The sequence below is a fragment of the Varanus komodoensis genome, unplaced genomic scaffold, assembly GCF_004798865.1.
Source record: "Varanus komodoensis strain SLA01 unplaced genomic scaffold, ASM479886v1 scaffold2, whole genome shotgun sequence".
NCBI classification, from domain to species: domain Eukaryota; kingdom Metazoa; phylum Chordata; class Lepidosauria; order Squamata; family Varanidae; genus Varanus; species Varanus komodoensis.
In genome coordinates, this window is record NW_025335568.1 from 11,029,823 (window position 1) to 11,048,876 (window position 19,054).

Sequence of the window (19,054 nt, forward strand, 5' to 3'; positions counted from 1 at the left end):
GCACATAAGCTGTGTAAGATTTTATACTAGAAATAGTATCCAGTTCCCTAAGAACCACAGCTTTCTCTTTCCTGTCCTTTCCTTTCAAGTTTACAGTCCTTCTGGCTGCAATGAAATACTTGAAAATCTGAGGGGAATGCCAGCTGTAATTTCCAGGTTGTTGCAATAAAATTTCAACGGTGGCATGTGAGCCTTGCTTGGCAAATACATTTCCAGTTTCTATGATTGGCCAAACTGGAACAAATATTCCAAGAAGTAAAAAATAATGCCACCTCGACAGTGCAAGATAGCGTGGGGTGTGCAGCTTTTCTCCATGTATATAACAATATGGGCCACGGAATCTGTTTTTTTCCACAGACTTGGGCTTTTCAATGTAGTCAATGTGTTCACATGTTTGTGCATGAGTGCCATTGCTTCTGCAATTCAAATAACAGCAACACATGCAAGGGGGAGGCAACAGAAAGTTGTGCAAGGGCGGGACTGCAAGATTTACAAAACTACAAAGTCCTTGAGAGAGAAAAACTGAAGCTGAAGGCGGGGGGAACAGTGGAAGGGGAAAATGGCAGAATACACTCAATGACTGGAATAATAATGCGTGTTTGTGAGGAAAAACAGAAAACCAGGTGGAAGGAGGAAGGGAATCAAGTAACTGGAGCAGAACATGGCAAACTGACAGGAACAGCAAACAACATTTCGTACTTATAAGGGGTCAGACTATTCACTGTAGGTCCTGCATGTATGACTGCATATACTGCTTTTCTGCTTAAAGATATTTGGTTTAGCTATTTATTTAGGTAAGATCTGTCCGCTGAAAAGAAAGGAGAAGTTTAAGAAAGGCTTTAGATCACAATAATGTTCCTCTGGCAAAGGGCCATTTCTTCCTGAAATACGTTGGTACACGTTGAATTGTTTGAGCAAACGAATGATTCCTTCCAGAAACCTTTTAAAAAACCCACCCCAAATCTCACTTACACAATCCACAGTCCCGCTGAGGTAAACAGTGTCAACACAAGAGGTAAGAACATCCATACGCTGCATTTCTTCCCATCCATGCCTGAGAAAAACAGAGAAAACAAGAGTAAGACAAAGCAAAAGTGGGGAGAGACAATGATCTATTAGTGAAGGACAAGTGGCCTTTTCTAAGCTCAAACAGGGAGCAGAAAATGCACCTTTCTCGGTATACACCAGATACCTGACAGTGGTCTCTTCCTATCTTGCAAATGTATTGTAATGTATCCCACCTGAGTCCTGGGCTTTTCTCAAAGAAATACATGAAGTTGACTCTTTAGACTGTGAGGTAAGTTCAGCGAAGAGTGACTGGGCCAAGGTCACCCAATGAGCTCCACAGCTGATCACGGATTTGGACCCAGGTCTCCCACTTCCAAGCCAATCAACTACCACTCTGTCCAAATCTAAGCCTCTGTCTACTAACATCTGCCCACCTGCAAATGGCAAAATCACAGACCCTCAGACACTGAGAATTTTAAACTGGCATCCAAGAAACAAACATTTCTGCCTAAAATTGAAAATGTTGCAATTGAAAATGCATGCCTATCCTAAAGATTTGTTGCAAACTCCAAAAAACTGAGCCTGGTGCCCAAGAATCTGAAAACATGTTCAGTGCCCCCATGCTTGCTGCTCTCAGCAACCCTTTCTGAAAACACCACGGAGGTGGGGGTGAGGATCTCTGCTTGTCGTTTCATCCAACCTTAACCTGTGGAAAGAGCATCATCTCTGGGCTGAAACCTCACAGGCTGAAACTTCATCTCAACTTCATAATCCTCAAAACGAGAGAGAGGGAGCTGCTTATCTGTTCAACTGGATTAGCTGTTATTAGATGCTAACAAGTGGATGAGTGCATAAGCCTGGCACCTCTCCTTAAACATTTTGCCTGGTCTCCAAAACTGTCCCGTGTAATGCCCAGAGAAGGGCATATAAGAGATGGAGAATGAATTCAGAGCCCAGGTATGTTCCCATGGAAGCTTGAGAGCACCCCAAACTTACTGCTCTCCATTTGTTCCTTGAGAGCAATACATAGGTCAAGATCTCTTCTTGCTGATGTCAGAGTGTAGGACATGGAATAATCAATTCAAGGTGCAACCCAGATTCAGGCTGGACATCAGGAAAAGCTTCCTCAGTGTCAGAGCAATACGACAGTGGAACCAGCTGCCTGGCAAGGTGGTGGGCTGTCCACTAGAGACATTCAAAGAAAAACTAGACAGGCATCTGAGTGGGATGGTGTAAAGTGGTGTCCTGCAACAGCAGGAGTTGGGCCCAATGGCCTTGATGGCTTCTTCCATCTCTACTATTCTATGATTCTATGCAATAAATGTATTATTACTGCTCTATTTTGTCTTTCTTCCTCTTGCAGGGAACCCAAATGGACTCACAAGGTTCCTCCCCATTTGATCCTTGCAAGAAGCCTTTGTAGGAGGTTAGTCTTTGAGTGACTGGCCCAAAGTCACCCAGCGAGCTGCATGGCTGAGTAGAGATTAGAACCCAGATTTTCCAAGTTCTAATCCAACACTATAACCACAACACCACGTTGGCACTTTTAAAGCACACCAAATCTATTAAAACCCAGATGGCAACCTTTGTGGTCTCGGGTTATTGCTGAAATCTACTCTAAGTCATTAATCCAATACTCATAGTGTATTTCACATAAATTGTAATGGATTGTATGCTTATTAAAATAGTTATACTGGCTGATGTTTGGGCCTAATCTACACCAACTGCTTTTTCATAGTCTAGCTATTTTCCATTCTCCTTAGTCACCATCTTCTTCCTTCTGAACCCACACAGCTCCCTGCTAGAAAATGTCAACATTCTAATAAAATACTGCTGGGGTGGGGTGGGGGGATGTGAATGGAGATTCTTTATTTCCACATTTTATGTGCGCATGATTGGGTTGCTTGGCTTGCTTAATGATAAACACAGAGCTTGAGACTCTCAGTGCAATTTTCTAGCAAGACATAGATCTTCCCAAGAAAGAGCTCTCCTGCAATGGGACCCCAATCCTCAAAGCCTGCAAACTCATTAATAAATAGAAGCTGCCATTCAGGCACCAGGAAACCTGTCAGCAGGGGACAAACATCGATTTTTCTATACTCCAATTTCCTCATAAGAAATCTTTATGTACAGTATGCTGGATTTTAGATTAGCATCATGCAGCAAAGCTAACTTCCATCCCTCAAGACTGCAGCAATTTAACCATTTATATGCACTTCCAAGGTATGTACCACTTTTCACCCTTAACATCATGACTATTTTCAGTGCAAAAATTAAAGCATATCTTATCTGATTTCCAAGATGTCTTGAGCTATTTTCTGGCAAAACAAACATCTGCAGAATCTTTTTTACACCAGAAATTACTATTACAGTTTTTCCTCCAGGAATTAAAGTAAGGGCACAATTAAGGATAAATTGGGACATGTAAATTCAGTGGCTGATGAATCACAGGCATTAACTGATATAACCCATCAAAGATTATCTTTCTATGGTGATGAAGGCCCCCCACATCACTGATATAACTAGCAGGGATTTTCAAGACCCATAGGTGCCAAGGCCTAGTTTTGCAGTTGTGCAAAAAATTGTGTGTACCCTCACACATGCACACATACACCATGGTGGATTTTTCAAGTTCCTGAATTCAGGGCCTCACTTTATTCTGGGAAATTAAGCTCCTTAAGGGAGCAGTTCTAAACCTGTGGTCCACAGATCAGTAGCATTCTGTGGGGTAGTCCATGGAAAGGAGGAGCAGAACTGACCACACAAGCCCTGGAGAAATGAGCAGGGCTTACAGATGGCAACAGCTCCCATCCATGTAATTAGGACTTGCACAAGAGAGCAACCCAGTGAATTGAGTCTCTCATCAATTTAGAAGGAATGGGTTTTCAGTCTGAAGCAACCAAAGAATTAGTTAAGCTTTTGCGCCTTGACAATCTTAACTGCTATATAGCTCAGTAGCTAAAGCAGCTTTGGAATAAACTCACAGAAGTTCCAAGCCTGCAAAAGAGTTTACCAGGGCAAAGATGGACAGCTGTATCCCTCCTACAGAAGCCTGCTGCCTTTCTACCCTGGGAAAAGAAGTAGGTTTTGCTTCTTCAGCAGGCCACTTGGTTTCTGGGCTGGGCACAGAGAGAACGGAGCACTCTGCTGGTCCAGTACCAGCCCGTTCACTTGCCTATGTGTTTCCTTGTTGCTTGTGTGTGGCTACCAGGCTAATACACAACTGGGCTGAAGATCAGTTACTTATCTCCCTTTCAACAATATGCTTCAGGTGCCAGTGAAATGGCTGTAAAACTACTGGATCTATTAACAACACAAATTAACTGGCTGACAACAGGTATGTGCGGCTTATAGCAGCAGGAAGATGCACATTCTTCTTCCTCAGATAATTTAATTCCCAAATCAGGGCCAATCTTGCATTCAAGTAACTGCAGAATCTCTTGGTGCAGGCATTAGTTTCTCCGCATTGGAAAGCAGCAGGTGGATGGGAGGCGATTTGCCCAAGACCTCTTTGTCATCTTTCATCAGGAAGAATTTTGAAAAAGCACCAAAAAATAAAAAAAGCTCTAGAAAAATAATGGGTAAAAGGTCCTGGGGGTACCTAAGAAAACTATACAATATTGCATGAGCTCTCAAGGAAAGGGTGTCACAAGGAGATAGTATGAGCCTGTATTATGTTAATTTTTTTAGTACTGAACTAAGCAGTTGCCTTTCCCATAAGATTGCCTTGCTCAGTCCCTTCTACTTGCAGTCCACTTTCAGTGAATTGCCCACATCTGCAGTTGTTCAAGCTTCTGAATGAGCAAATGACACTGGGTTCAGACAACACAATAACCCGCACTTCAACAACAACCCACAGCTGTTGAGTTTGGGTTAACAGGTAGCCTGAAATAGTTCATGAATTTGCTAACTCATTTTCTGGTGAACATTGCCTGGGACTTGCACACTTGATTATCTTAGCAAAGATCCACTTCAAGGGATTTAATTTCACAATAAAGTTAGATTTTTCCTCTTGTGGCAAAGAAAGAAAAAGAAGCTGTAGCTAGGTCTGTCCCAGATGTTCCTATCTTGCAAATGCAAACCTGCTATGCTACACTGTGAAAACCAGACCCATTTTAAACCCATAATGTTTAAAATATGTAGGTAACTTCCTGGCGTAGCCTACGACTCCCATAACCTCACACCTTCCGCTATGTTTGCTGAAGGCCACAATGTCTGGAGAGCCACAAGTTGTGCACCTCTGAATTCAAGGTAGCACATGCCCACCAAATCTCAGCCAAGGAACGAACACATGGAAATAACTGCTCTGATCGCCCCTTGGCTTGCTCCCACTGTGCCACCTGGGCTGGAATGTTTTTTCATCCTTGTGGGATGAGGCCAGGAAGAACCAGCTCCTGTGTTGCTGTGGCTAACTTATATCGACATCATGGAATTTCATTTTTCTTACAAAGTTTTATTTCTTATGGAACGTAGATCTTTTGCATCTCTCCCGGGAGCTCAGTGTCTGAGTGGTGACCAGCAGGAAGGAGCCTACGATGGGGGCAACCATGTCAGGATCCCAGCTCGAGTCGTGAGGCAGACTCACATGGAAGACACGGGCCCGGCCGCCTCTTCAGTCGAGGCCTTGGTGGTGCCACATCACCCTTGGGCGCCTCCGTGGCTGCTCCTTGGCCCTGCGGGTGGGCGCCTTCCTCCTTAGCACTCTCGGCCATCTGTCCGTGTGCAGGCTGGGAGGCTCTGGAGCGTCTGAAAGTGTGGAAGGACAGAAATGGCACACCGCCGCAACGGCTCTCTCCTGGGCCTATGTGGGAGTGAAGTTTAAACCCAAGGCAGAAGTCAATGGATGGCTTCTAGATGATGCCGCCTGTACCCCATCCCCACCCAGAATATGAAGGGTGGCAGAGAGAAGGATAACAGAAAGAGGAAAAATTCAAGCAAGAAAGGGGCTAGATGCCCCACAGCACAGGCCTGGAAGTTAGGACAGGAGAGGAAGGCTGTTTCAGGCCTCAAGAAGGGCAGCTTGGAGCTAGTGCTTCAAGACAACAACTTCTCCACCGTAATGTCTTGACTGAGGTGTGATTCTTCCTGAGTTACCAAGGCAATGTGGTAGCTGCTGCCGAAAAAGCTTTCTCCCCGGCCTAGGTCCACGTTGCCTTGGTAACGCATTAAGATCTGTTCAAGGATGGTTATCCTAATCACACAGGCCTAGAGCTCACAAACCACAAATGAGTCAGTCAGCCAGTATCTGTCCTGTGCCAATTTAGATAGCACTTGTGTAAGCATGTGGTGGGGTGAGCACACAATGAAGTGGCCCTTCTCAGCAATCTCTGCACAGAGAAAACAAGCATGTTGGGAAGAAGGCATGGCTAGAATGCCACTCCCTGACCTCTAGTTTTCTACATGCAAAGATTTTTAAATGAAGAAGCATTCATTCATGTGTGCCCCAATCTGCTGTCTAAAAGGGTCAAGACATGGGTTGACCACTTTACCTGCTGCTTGTAGGAACTTTCCACAAAAGTCTCCTTCTCTTGTACTGATTCTTGAATGGGTAGCACTGGCGTGGAAAATTGTAGTTTGATACGAACTTCCTACATGACATTTTGGCCAGCAGCTTTAAGGTAGCTATTGGTTTTCCTTTTCAAAAACAGGGTCACCCTACAAACCTGACCTAAACTGTCAGCCCCATCCACCGTTATATTTTCCTCTACCTGTTCTGAAAATATTGTGTTAGTAACTGACATGAGTTTCTTTTATTTCAAAAACCTGGGCAAGGAACAGACATTTCCTGATGCATGGCCATTTATATTGCCGCTGAAATTGGGTGTGGCCTAGATTTCCCTTGTCCTTATTACAGCCATAATTGGACACAGCAGAGCCATATTGTACTTCCTGTTCCAGAAGGGAAGGTGGATAAGAGCAAGATGAACTTTGTGCAACCCGCAGCTTGCAAGCTGACAGGACCTCGAATTAATGTTCAAAGGACCAGCGAAAACTGCTTAATACCGCTCTAAAAGTTGCAATATGTTTTGCTAATCGTAGCGAGTAGACTATGCCAGGCTAGTGTGAATGACAAGGAGATAAGGAATGGGCATGGGGGACGGACAGTCCTTGGAAGAGGAAAGGAACCTTGAACAAGGCAGAGGGGAGATGTATCAGATGTGTATTAGATAACTAGGTTGCTTACGTAGGTATATAATGCATGGCAAAACATTGCTTTGGGCACACCCCCCATTGTTCTCCACTTTGTTCTTTAGTGCACTAGAATAAAGCTTAATTTCTGCTCATAGTCTCATCTCTAGACTCTTAATTGGCATGAGTCTGGGGTCCCTCAGGCACACATTACCTGTCAGGTAATTTGTATTGCTTGTTCCAGCAGCAATATCTATACATACCTACTCCCATGTGCAAGGCTGGCTTCAATTCCAGATACATCTCACTGTAGAATAGCAATCACTAGGTACCAGAAGGTCCTACAGTAGAAGCCACCCACGTTTTATTTCACAAAAGATTGGGTTTCCTTATATATCACTTCTGTATCTCAGCCTATTTGATGGCATATGATACACTGCATCTGAGCAATTGTTTATGGCTGTCATTGATCTTTCAGTGATTTTACTTGGGAGAGGATGGTTGTATTTTAGGGGATAATTGTTTTAGCTATTTTAAATCTGGTGTGTTTTAAATCTGCAGACAGTCATCTTGAGTCTTTAAAAAAAAAAGTAAGGAATGATCTTTATCATTCATTCCTGAATGAAACCAGGGTGGCATAAAAGAGGTTACTCTGCCTTTTTTCCTCTTGCCAGGAACCCAAACCAGCTTACATGATCCCCTCCTTCCCATTTTATCTTCACAACATCCCTGTGAGGTAGGTTAGGTTTAAAGTCTCTGACTGGTCCAAGGTCACCCAGTCAGCTTCACAGGCAAACATAATTAGGTTGCTGTATATTAAATGCATGTTTAACAGTGCAGTTTGTGCACTTCCAGCTAATGAGCACTAGAGGGCCCAAAATACCACTTGGAATCTAAACAAAAAATGTTGCTAGTTTTAATCCCCAACCTCTAAGGAACTATGGGGGTGGGGGGGGGTCTCTAGTGAGTAAAGGGGTGTGTGTATGAACTTTCCTAGAACAAAGGTGTAATAAGATTTCCCCATCCTGGTCTTTCCAGGCAGATAGAACTGCAGCTTCTGGCATTTCCTCCTACTGGAGCACAGAATTGCATGCGGCCTGCTCCCTGATCGGTTCCAGTGAGCATAAAGAGCTCGCTGCCTTGGGTGTGGTAGAGTGTATTGTCCTGTTAAATGCCAGTCCAGTTGGCTTCGGTAGGAATAATGGGAAGAGAGCGCCTTCTGGTCCTTTGCTTCGGGGAGCAAAATGTCCTCTTCAGGACATCAGCACTCCCTTGAAGCAGGTCCGGATACAAAAGAGGTGATCCATGAGATATCAGGTTGGTAGAAGGCCTGCTGCTGGCTGACCAGCCACTAAAGAGCTCCGGCAGGAGTCAGGCCTGCTTCTCAAACAATGTGATTGGATGTTAGGGGAGTGGAGAAGCAAGGTGTCTGGATACCAGCATTCTGAAAACAGATAGTCAGACAGGTAGGAGCAAGTCTACTTTACTTGGAAATGGCCCTGCTGGATGTCTTTGAGAACCTTCGCCAAGTGTCAGGCATGCCAGTTTACATAGAACCTCTTATTCTTCTCACTCAGAGGATTTCCTGCCAGATAAGGACCATCAAGGGGATGCTGATACAGAAACTGCCTTCTCTTGAGTCGGACACAGTAATGACAAAACAGAGTTATTAGTATAAACAGTGGGCAGAAGCTTAAGGAAAATGAATATCAGTTAAAACTGAATAACTGTTTACTTACAGTTAGCCTTGAAAGTGCTTTAGGATAACAAAAAAAGGATGCATTCTTATTTTCCATGTATTAATACTTAGCTTTCACTAAGTTATTTATATGGTAATACTATCAAGCAACTTGTCTGCCTAGAGCAGGGGTCGGCAACCCACAGCTCCGGAGCCACACACGGCTCTTGAATCCCCGTCGCTCAAAAACACAAAAGATCTGCGACAGAGGCTCCGAGTTACAAAATACCAATAGGAAATGATGAGGCATCCAGTCAGGAAGGCCCCGCTAACTGGTTAAGTAAATTGTGACATTCCTCTGCTATTGTGCAGGGAAACAGTAGAACAAGCTTCCTGCAGGCTCTCATGTTACATGAAACCTGCTGAAAAGATTCTCTTTGTCCAAATGTAATCTCCTTCCTCTGCATGTTAAAAGCTGTGCTTGGGACCTGTCACAGTTCACATCACTTGACTGTTTAACTGCTAATCAATCACTAAACACACCTATATCTGCAACTCCCCCCCCCCCCCGCCCTAATAGGCCAACCATGATAAATTGAAGTAAAGAAAAGTTTCTGAAGAAAACCAAACGTAGATTCATTTGCTTTTACTGCTGGTGAACTTATGGGGTTTGCTGTTTAATGCATGCAGCCCTTTAGCACTGACTTTGACTCTTCAGAAAGCTGTTGTCCTATCCAAAATATATGAAAGGAGTCCTAGTAGTTTATAATTAAGATTAAAAATAACAGTTTTTAGTGACTGAACAAGAGCTGCAGCTCAATCATAATGAAGATATACATAGCATTAAGGTAAAAAACGATATATGCAGTGTTATCTTCATTTTAGATGTCAAAAGGGTTTTGCAGCTCCCGGTGTTTTCTTTTGTGTGGGAAACGGGTCCAAATAGCTCTTTGAGTATCAAAGGTTGCTGACCCCTGGCCTAGAGTAAACCTTGGTTCAAGAGACATGAATCATTTGATTCAGTCCTCCAATGAAATATTTTTCAATTAAAGTCTACGACAGAGTTTCTTATAGGCCACTGATGAAAACAGATGCTGAAATACATTTAGCACATGTGTAATATTTTAAGGTTTTATATATTCTGGTTTTAACTTTTACATATCGTGTCTTTTTTGCATTGTCACCAAATTTTAGCATTTAGCTTTTATTTATTCAAGTTTTAATGGTACTTTTGACACAAATGTCTCTCTTACATGATTTCTGGCATTCACACTTTTGCACTTTGTACATTTTAGCATTAGACAATTTTAGTATGATGACATTCCTGTCCTTTAACTTAGATTTATACTGGCCAGGTGTGCATGATCAATGAGGAAAACAAGCCCAAAGATTCTTTTCTCCTCCCTGAGTGTGCTGGTCACACACACACACTTTTTTCCCTCGATTTATATCCTGCCTTTTTCCTACAAAGGGCTCAAGGCAGCTTACATCATTGTCCTCCTCCATCTTATTCCCACAACAACAACCCTGTGAGGTAGGTTGGGCTGAGAGTCTGTGACTGGCCCAAAGGCACCCAGTTGGCTCCATGGCTGAGCGGGGACTCGAACCCGGATCGCCTGAGTCCCAGTCCCATGCTCTTAACCACTACGCCACACTGGCTCTCTAAGTACTGTCACTGGGTGTGCGTTAACATGTCACCTGAACCCTGTGAGGTGGACCATCCCAGAAGTCGGGGTTCGTGATAGAGATTTAGGCTGGTATGGAAGCCACCCACTGCTGTGCACCTCACAGGATTCAGCCAACACAGTGACCCTTGCCTGGCGAAGTTTATTAGAGGAATGGTACAATGCATAGCTGACATACCCAAAACAGGGAAAAGAACCCACCATGGCTTCTTTTCGTCCCTGACTGTGCAAGACCTGGCCAACGAGTCAGATTCTTGGTCCCTGTAGCACGGTACTTTTGTTTAACTTCCCTTCCACCTAATAGCCAAAGTACCTTGGTGCCACTGACTGCAGCAGCTCTGCAAGGTTCCAGGCCAGATTTTCTCTAGGCCTTACCTAGAGATGTTGGGGACTGACCCTGAGACCTTCTGCATGCAAACCACGTGCTGCACAGTGGAGCTACACCACCCTCCCAACAGTGCGGAATCAGGCCAGACCAGCAGGAGGGATTAATTGCAGGTTACAGGTGGCAAAGGGCACCCTTGAACATCTTCATGCAGACATGCAGGCCTTCCTACACTTAGATAACTGGCACCCAGAGTGCCTTCTCCCTGATTCATTAGCATTTGGCAAGCGGAGAGTTTAATCTGTGCGGAAACAAACAATGTGATACACTCACCCAGCAGCCTCAAGGAACTGCTTTTCATGTGATGCGAGGCATGCAAGGAGTTGCCCCTATGATTTAGCATCACAAGGCAGAGCCTGTCGTGCCAGGACAGGGCAAACTTTGAGCATCCCCTCCGTGGTGGAGTTCCATGAACTGTTGTTTGCTTTCACAGGCAAGACTCTCCGGATTGTTCCAGGGGCTGCAGTCCTTACAAGGAATGGCAGCGAGGTCAGCAGGCAAAGAGTATCAGTGCTTTGAGGGACACCCAGGGTTGCAGAAAGACAAGAACATGCAGAAGGGTGACAGGTATGGGACTGCAGGGCATGCATCTCTGGATTCTCTTAGCCACAGGGCCCTCCTTGCATGTGTTAGCAAATGTCTCATGTCAGATAAACTGTCAACAGAAGCAGGACAATGCAACAGCCAGGATTACATGGATTAGGATAGAAGGCAGAGCTCACTTTGCAACTCCAAGCTGGAGAACAAGATTTCAAGCTTAATTCCACTCCATAAATATTGCAGAATATTCTATTTGACAAGCAAATGCTGGCATGGGCACATGCAATTGTACATTAACTGTTACAATGTGTGAAGCAAGGGCAGGCAGCTGTGGGTCCAGACTGTTTGCAAGCCACTGGCTGGCTGCACATGGGTCACATGCCCATGCGGTGCAAGAAAGACTCCAGGTACTTCGTCCTGGGAAGGGATGAGCTGCACTACTTGGTGATTTAGAAAAACCAGAATGCGTTTAGGAACACACTGCAGAAATCAGAAAATGCCCCGGAATCCTTTCCAGGGCATAATCACAGAGGCCTATCACAGGGATTATCCCAGGAAGGCATATCCTTTCAGGATGACTGTTGATGTCTGACCTACTTTTTTCAGATCCATCCTAGAACAGCCCAAAACATGGAGGGGCCCAGGTCCAGCCCACCAGTTCCATAGTTTCCGATCTGAATCCCAGCTGGGTTGTATCTCACCCCATTATGCTCAGGACTATGAGGCCAAAAGAGACACGTGGAGTATAAAGAGCTCAAGAAGATGCAGCTGCTGACACGGAACTGTCCCCTAATATGACTGAACTGTACAGAGTATTACTTCTTTGAAAGTTCACCCTTAGTCCACCAGAAGGTCACCCCAATTAAGCATTTTAATTGGAAGATTAGTTCTCAGTAGGACATGTATGTCTGTTTACAGAATGGTCTATTGATCTTTGCAGGAATTTCTAGACCAGACCATAGGGAGCCACCTGACCACATAACCATGACAACAGACTACCTATTCAGCCTGCATTTTAAAGGGCAACGGGTTGCCGCTGAAAATGCTTTTTCCTTTGATATTCTACATGGGTACAGGCAAGTGTAGAGTTTATACAATATTAGGGCCTCTTCACACTTCCTGAAGTATTTCTCCCGTATTATATACAGCTTAACTTGCAGGAAAGAGCAAGCTTTACTAAAAAGAATTCCCAGATCACTTGAATAGCTATGTTCTACACATTTATAAACAAGCAATACCAAATCCAAGGGTTTGGTTCCAAAGCATATGTTTTAGAACTCTCTGGAATTAATTAGCCATTGACATGGTGATCTCTTCTTTATAAAGGAGACTTTTAAAAATAAAATGGCCTGTTACTTTGATCCACTGTCACTGGCAAAGAAGGGGACAATCCCAGGGCTATGCAGACATCACTAAGGATAAGAAGATAAGAGCAGAAGTGGAAGACAAAGAAGAACAAGTTCCAGACATGAGTAATGGAGCTTAGTTACAGAAAAGAAAGCAGCTGAAACACTTCAAATGCTATGCCATGAAACGTCACAGTTTGTACCCTGAATTGTGCAAATCTGGAACAACTTTACTCAGTGGCATTTGCTTCATCTCAGTCTTTTATTGTGACCGCAAAACATGCTTGTTTTGAAATTTTGCAGCGGAGTAAGAAGTATCATGATGTACATCCAACAATGAGGTGGACGGATTATGGCTGCCATCCAGTTGCTGTCAGTTATAACTAAGTGCCATCAAAAGCCATAAGACTCAATATATTCTTGACTAGCACTGGTTTAAATTGATCTTTATTTAATTATTGTATTTCTATCCTGCCTTCTTTCCTGAAAGGAGGCTTTAGTCCTCCTTTTCATTTAGCCTAACAACAGCCTTGTAAGACAGGTTAGGCTGAGAGTCAGCAACTGGTCCACAGTCGTCCCATGAGCATCATGGCAGAATGGGGATGAGAACTCAGATCTCCTGAGCCCCAGACAGAACTCTAACCACTATACCACTTGGCTTGGCTTACTTCTGGTCTCTCTTAGTTAGACTGGGGCATGAAAGGAACAACAATATCAGACGGTCAGCCAAAGTCCCAAACCTCCTGAAAAAGACAATTATCGGATTGTCCTAACCTGGTGCACCATGCAAGTCCTAGCACTGGGGATGATTGGGCTCAACACACCCAGAAAGTGAGAGACTGGGGAAGAATGCCACATATCAGCCTCATCATTAAATAGCCCCAGTATTTCTTTGCTTTGTATCCATTACCAAGCAACAAGAAGGGCAGTGTTATAGCGAACTCACCTTGAAGTATCCAAGTGCTGCAGCATATATGATGTCTTATTGAAGGTCACACTTTGCTCCCAGCCTGCTCAATAGAGGACAACATGTTAGTTGCAGTATCTTAAATATGTTGCACCCAGCCATGGCAACACACACTCACATGCAACATTTGTGAAAAATCCAAATGACAGACATTTAAGCTGTAACACAAATGGATCCTCGTGGGAGTTCCCAGAAGGCCATGCCCCCTTCCTCCCAAACAGATCATTTCTTGGGCATCCAGCTTTTGCAGGTTTCTTCCCTAATTCTGAATGGTTAAAATGTCTCTTCCAAGGATCAATGACTAGCAGTAAGACCTTGAAGCTAAACTACGCTGGAATTTTGTCCTGACTCCTTTCACTTGGGTCCCATCCACTTCCCATGCAATTTGGCCACCAAGAAAGCTGTTCAGAATTTGGTCTTCGCTGTTTTTACATTTTGACCTCCAACAAGGCCTTCTGTAGCATCTTAACCCTTTGTGGGTTGTAAGACAAGAGAAAGGCTACCATGAGCAGGGTAGTGACCTAAGCAAGCAAAGCACAGGTGATGAGAAAGTGGGCAACTGTACATACTCCTGCTGGCTGCTATCCCTCATGCATTTGCTTGGGGGAAAAGCCTCGCTGAATTTCATGGGACTTCAGCGTAAGCATCCATAGGACTGAACCGTAAGTGATCATGACAGTGTAGAAAGTTCCGATTCACAAGAGAGAAAGAATGGCTGGATCAGGCTAAGAATTGGCCCTTATGAGCATAAGAATGTGCATTATACCGAGTTGCATTGTTGCTCAGAAAAGAGTTTTTGGTCAGTCTTCCCAGAATATGCTAGGGATTGAACAGGGAACCTTTTGCATACCAACCATGTTCTGTTCCACTGAGATGCTCTGGAATCATAGCTAGGAACGGGGAAGGCTTATACTGAGGATGGGGAGTTAACAGAGGCAAAGCTGGCAAAGGGTTACCTGTTTTTAGAAAATGAACATGGCTCAAGGTGAGTGAAGACCCTTCCGTCTGTCCGTCCGTCCATCCTTAACTTACATTCTATCTTGCCACTAAAATAGTGCGCCAAGTAGCTAACTGGCAATAATGAAATATAGATAATATATAACATTCTTCACAAAATGATCCTATAATCCAGTGACAAGAGGATTTTTTTTTTAAATTCCAGGTCCAACAGCAACAAACAGCTCCAGCATCAGAGCTGGAACTCCACACTTGACGTGCCATCCACAGCTGATGCAAAGAACCACATTGGCTGCTTCTCTGAGGTCACAAATGCAACCTCAGAGAGGTGGTTTTGTAGTGGGTAAGGGAGGAGATGGGATGAGACCAGTGCTGCGAAGGTACAACAATGCCCCACCTCCCCCACCCGCTGAAGTGCCCCAGTTAGACAGCCAAAATCAGACTTTTAGCTACTTTGCAAGGGCCGGGAAGTGCAGAGGCAACCTTTGCCTTCATGCTCCTTCCACCTGGCACAGGATACCTGTAATTCTCCAAGTTCAGAGTGTTATGAGTAGCCTCACTGGATTATTTCCTAAAATATAACCAGATCAGTTGAACATCCACTGAAAAAACACCTGACAACAACCAAATTAACAATATGCACTTTCCTTCCATTGTTTAAATTTTAAGGGGAAAAAGTGAAAGCCTGAAATCTGTTAATGTACAATTGCTACTGTCCTATATCCATTTGCTTAGGAATAAGCCCCCACTGGACTTAAATCTGTGTTGACATGTATAGGTTTGCCTGTAATTTTAGTATATCCAAAGAACTGTCCATTTTAATTTCTTTAATATACCCTTATATATGTCCTAGGGACAGCCATCTGAAAAAAGAGATTGACAAGTCTGAAACTAACTGAAATTTGACTATTATTATACTCATTCATAATGTTATTATGAATTTCTTTTTGAATATTATGTTTCTTCCAAAAAGAAAAATTCCTTTCCTGAGCCACTGCCCACAAACTTTAGTGTTGCCTTTCCTGTGTGAATCAGCTATCAAACAATTAACTTTCCTGTCAACCCACACTGTGCTTTTTAATAAAAATCAAATGCAATAGTGTCATGTCTGGGTTTGTTTGTTTGTTATTTGGGTTTTGTTCCTGGGTTTGTTTGTTTGTTATTTTTTCCTAGATTGTAAACTCTTTCTTTGTAAAGTGCCAAGCACCTCTGCAACCATATATAAATTTACTATATCCAGCTGTATGACTGAATGCAGTTCTAACATTCCAACACAGTATAAGGACAGAAGTTGGAACCCCAACACATCAAGAATGTGCAAGTCTGGGGAAAGCTGTGAGAGTAACCAAGAGATGGGCTCCACTGCTTGGGAGAGGGGGCAGAGTAAGCCTCCCAGTTTGCAGAAAACTGAGTATTCTCCCATGCTGCTTTGTTTCTGTCCCTTTTGCCCACCTTGATTCCCCGGAAAATCCTTGACTATGCCGCCCTTTGGAGCGAGATCCATCCTAGGTAGATAGCACTGCACCATGCACATTTAGGCACCATCCAGCAGTAACCCCAAAAAGCATTCCTTTATTTTCTTGCTTATAAGGAAAACGGCTTCCATTCACTCCTCTGGGCTAAAGTTATAGGCTCAAACTTGGAAAATTCTGCTGCAAAGAAGGCAAAACCTCAGCCATTCCCGACTTGGGGGAGCCTGACGCTTGTGGGAAGAAGCGTGCAGAACGCAACATGCCTCCACACAATGCAAGCCTTCCCACAGAACACACGCCAGCTATCATAACCATGGGCACTTTGCTAGCTGGAACAACAGCGTCCACAGGGATTTGCCCCTGTCGTTAGCCAGTTCACCCATTCTGCCAGGAAAAGAAAAGCTGAAATCAAACATGGTGAGGGTTACGATTGCAGATCCTTCAGAAAATCACCATCTAGGGCTGCTGGAGGCAACGTTTGAAAACGAGGGGCATCCAGTGTCAGCCAGTGTTTTTAGAGGTTGTGATGAGAGAGAGCGCTCTTATAGATGGGGCTGAAACAAAAGGGCATTTGCCTAAAGCATTTTTGAAGAACACGTGGGGCTTCTCTGAATCGGCAACGCTCCTGTCAGAGGAACGGGCTAGGAACCCAAGCCGGGAGTGCTCGCACGCAGGTAACTCCCCCTCCGCCTCAACGGCGAATATGGCTGAATGATGCTACCCAAGCAGCATCAGCTGCTGCAGAGTGATCGAAATACTGGAGAAAAGGAGGGGGAGGGGCGGCTAACCGTGTACAGGATCGCGCTTGCATATTCCTTTCATCCACGGGCTTGATTAAGGATTGCAGAGAGCTGCCGCACCTGTAAATGGGTGGGTATTTTGGGGTGGAGGCGGAGACTGCTTAAATCAAATAAAAGCAGGGAGGAGGGAGAATGGCTGGGATTTTCCAAGCTAACTGTAAAGGCCACTTTCAGGGTGTGCAACGTGGAAAATCAGAACAGCCTGATAAGTAGCACCATCATCCAAGGAACAGAAGGTGGGGGTGGGGGCATGCAAATCATCTGGGTGTCGCGTCCGGATCTAGGAGATTCCTGAACAAAGGGAGTGGGGGGCTGCAAACGCTGCAACGCACACGCCCAAAATTTAGTTTCACGTCTCCGAGGTGATGATTATGGTCTGCTCCATAGAAGGGTTATTTCCAGGGTTATGTCGGGGTAGCCGCAGGCTCACAGGAGTGCCCTGCCGGCCGGAGGGGGAAAGAGAGCGAGCGAGCGGGGAGGGACTGCAGGCATCGCTGATGGAAACGCGGCTCGGCGCGGGGAGAAAGCGATCGGACGAAAGGCGAGAGACCCACCTGCCGGCTGCTGCGGGTGCGTGGAGGTTCCGCGCCGCTCCCCCCTGGCGCTGCTGCACCTGCAGGCGGCGACGGCAGGGCAGGGCAGGCGGTGGAGCAGGAAGGGCTCCTCCCGGAGGAGGAGGAGGTGGAGCCGCCGCTCGTCCACCTCTCCGGGGCCGCAGACGAAGCGCTCCGGCTTGCTTTCCCCTCCGAAGCTCGCGCGGGGGAATGAAGGTGGGGTGGGGGGCTGGAGCGACACAGCCCAGAAGGGGGGTGGGTGGGACGGACCGATGGATCCTGATAGGAAGAGGTGGGGGCGGTGGGTGGGGACATCCTGGCGCTCGAGTCGTGGGAGGGGGCCGTGGGGGGGGAGGCGCGCCAAGAAAGGAGCAGGGGTGCCCCCCCCGCTTTGCGGGCGGAGCAGCGGCCCCCACCGCCTCGACGAGCGCGGAGCTGCTGGGCCGCGTCCGGCTCGCGTTGGCGCGGGTCGGGCGCGCGCACGAGGTCCTGAGCTGCTTGTCTGCTCGTTTCCTTTTCTCGTGGATGTTTTAATTTCCTTTGCTATCCTCTGATTTCAGTGCTGCCCAAGAGGCGCAACTCTCTGGGCAGTGAATGCCATGCGACCAGCACCACAAAATAGCATGCAAAAGTTTGGCGTGACAATATAAGATGTCATTATTACCTTGCATTTATGTCCCGCCTGTTTTCTTCTTGCAGGGAACCCAAAGTGGCTTACACAGTTCTCAACTCCATTTTATCCTCACAAAAACAATCCTTTGAGGTAGGTTATGCTGGGAACAATAGATGGCAAAAGAAGGAGGGGACGGCAGAGGATGAGGTGGCTGGATGGAGTCACTGGGGCAGTTGGCGTGAGCTTAAGTGGACTCTGAAGGACAGGAAGGCCTGGAGGAGTGTTGTCCATGGGGTCGCGATGGGTCGGACACAGCTTCGCGACTAACAACAACAGGCTGCAATGGGCCCAAAGCCACCCATTGAGTTTTATGGCTGAGTAGGGACTAAAACCCCACCTCCTGAGTCCAAGTCCAACACTAACCACTACTACACACTGTTGGTGATAAACAACAACAACCTAGCAGCTGCGCAAAGATTTAAAAAGTTGTGTTGAATTTAAAACAATAGAAACTCAGAAGGTTAAAATGCCTGGGAGAATACAAAGGTCTTCACCTGGTCACTGAAAGATCGCAATGTTACCGACCACCAGGCAAGTCTCCCTGAAGTCATTACTCTGTAACTAGGGTGCCACCACTGGGCCAGCTTGCTGCTTAAGGGCCACCTGGAAAAGGACAGCTGGAGATGATCTTAGAGCCCCAGCACCTGGGCTGGCCCAAAAGAACCTGCTGCCCGAGGCCTAGCAACAAACACCTCACCACCCAAGAGTACGCAAAGGCGGGCAAGTTATGTTGGCACCTGAGGCAGAAGATTTCATAAAATTCCACATCCATGGCAATAACAGTGCAGTAATAAATGAAATAGCAATATACTGCACTTTCATAATACCTAAAATCAGCTGCATGTGGCCATTGCCTCCTC

General features: G+C 45.4%; 1 protein-coding gene across 3 annotated transcripts in view; it reads right to left on the reverse strand.

The window, feature by feature from the left end:
- Window positions 1-17,626, reverse strand: part of TMEM150C (transmembrane protein 150C) — a 36,462-nt gene extending 18,836 nt beyond the window's left edge. Inside the window, exons 1-4 of one of the 3 annotated variants that reach the window (XM_044428764.1) lie at window positions 17,522-17,626; window positions 13,718-13,781; window positions 5,594-5,754; window positions 973-1,054 (exon numbers count right to left, since the gene is read on the reverse strand). In XM_044428764.1, coding sequence (XP_044284699.1) covers window positions 973-1,054; window positions 5,594-5,754; window positions 13,718-13,743 — 269 coding nt within the window. In that variant the 5' untranslated portion in view covers window positions 13,744-13,781; window positions 17,522-17,626. Of the gene's footprint in view, window positions 1-972; window positions 1,055-5,593; window positions 5,810-13,717; window positions 13,782-17,521 lie in introns of those variants that run through there. The other 2 variants (XM_044428765.1, XM_044428766.1) reach the window with 2 other exon arrangements.
- Window positions 17,627-19,054: the final 1,428 nt, after the last annotated feature.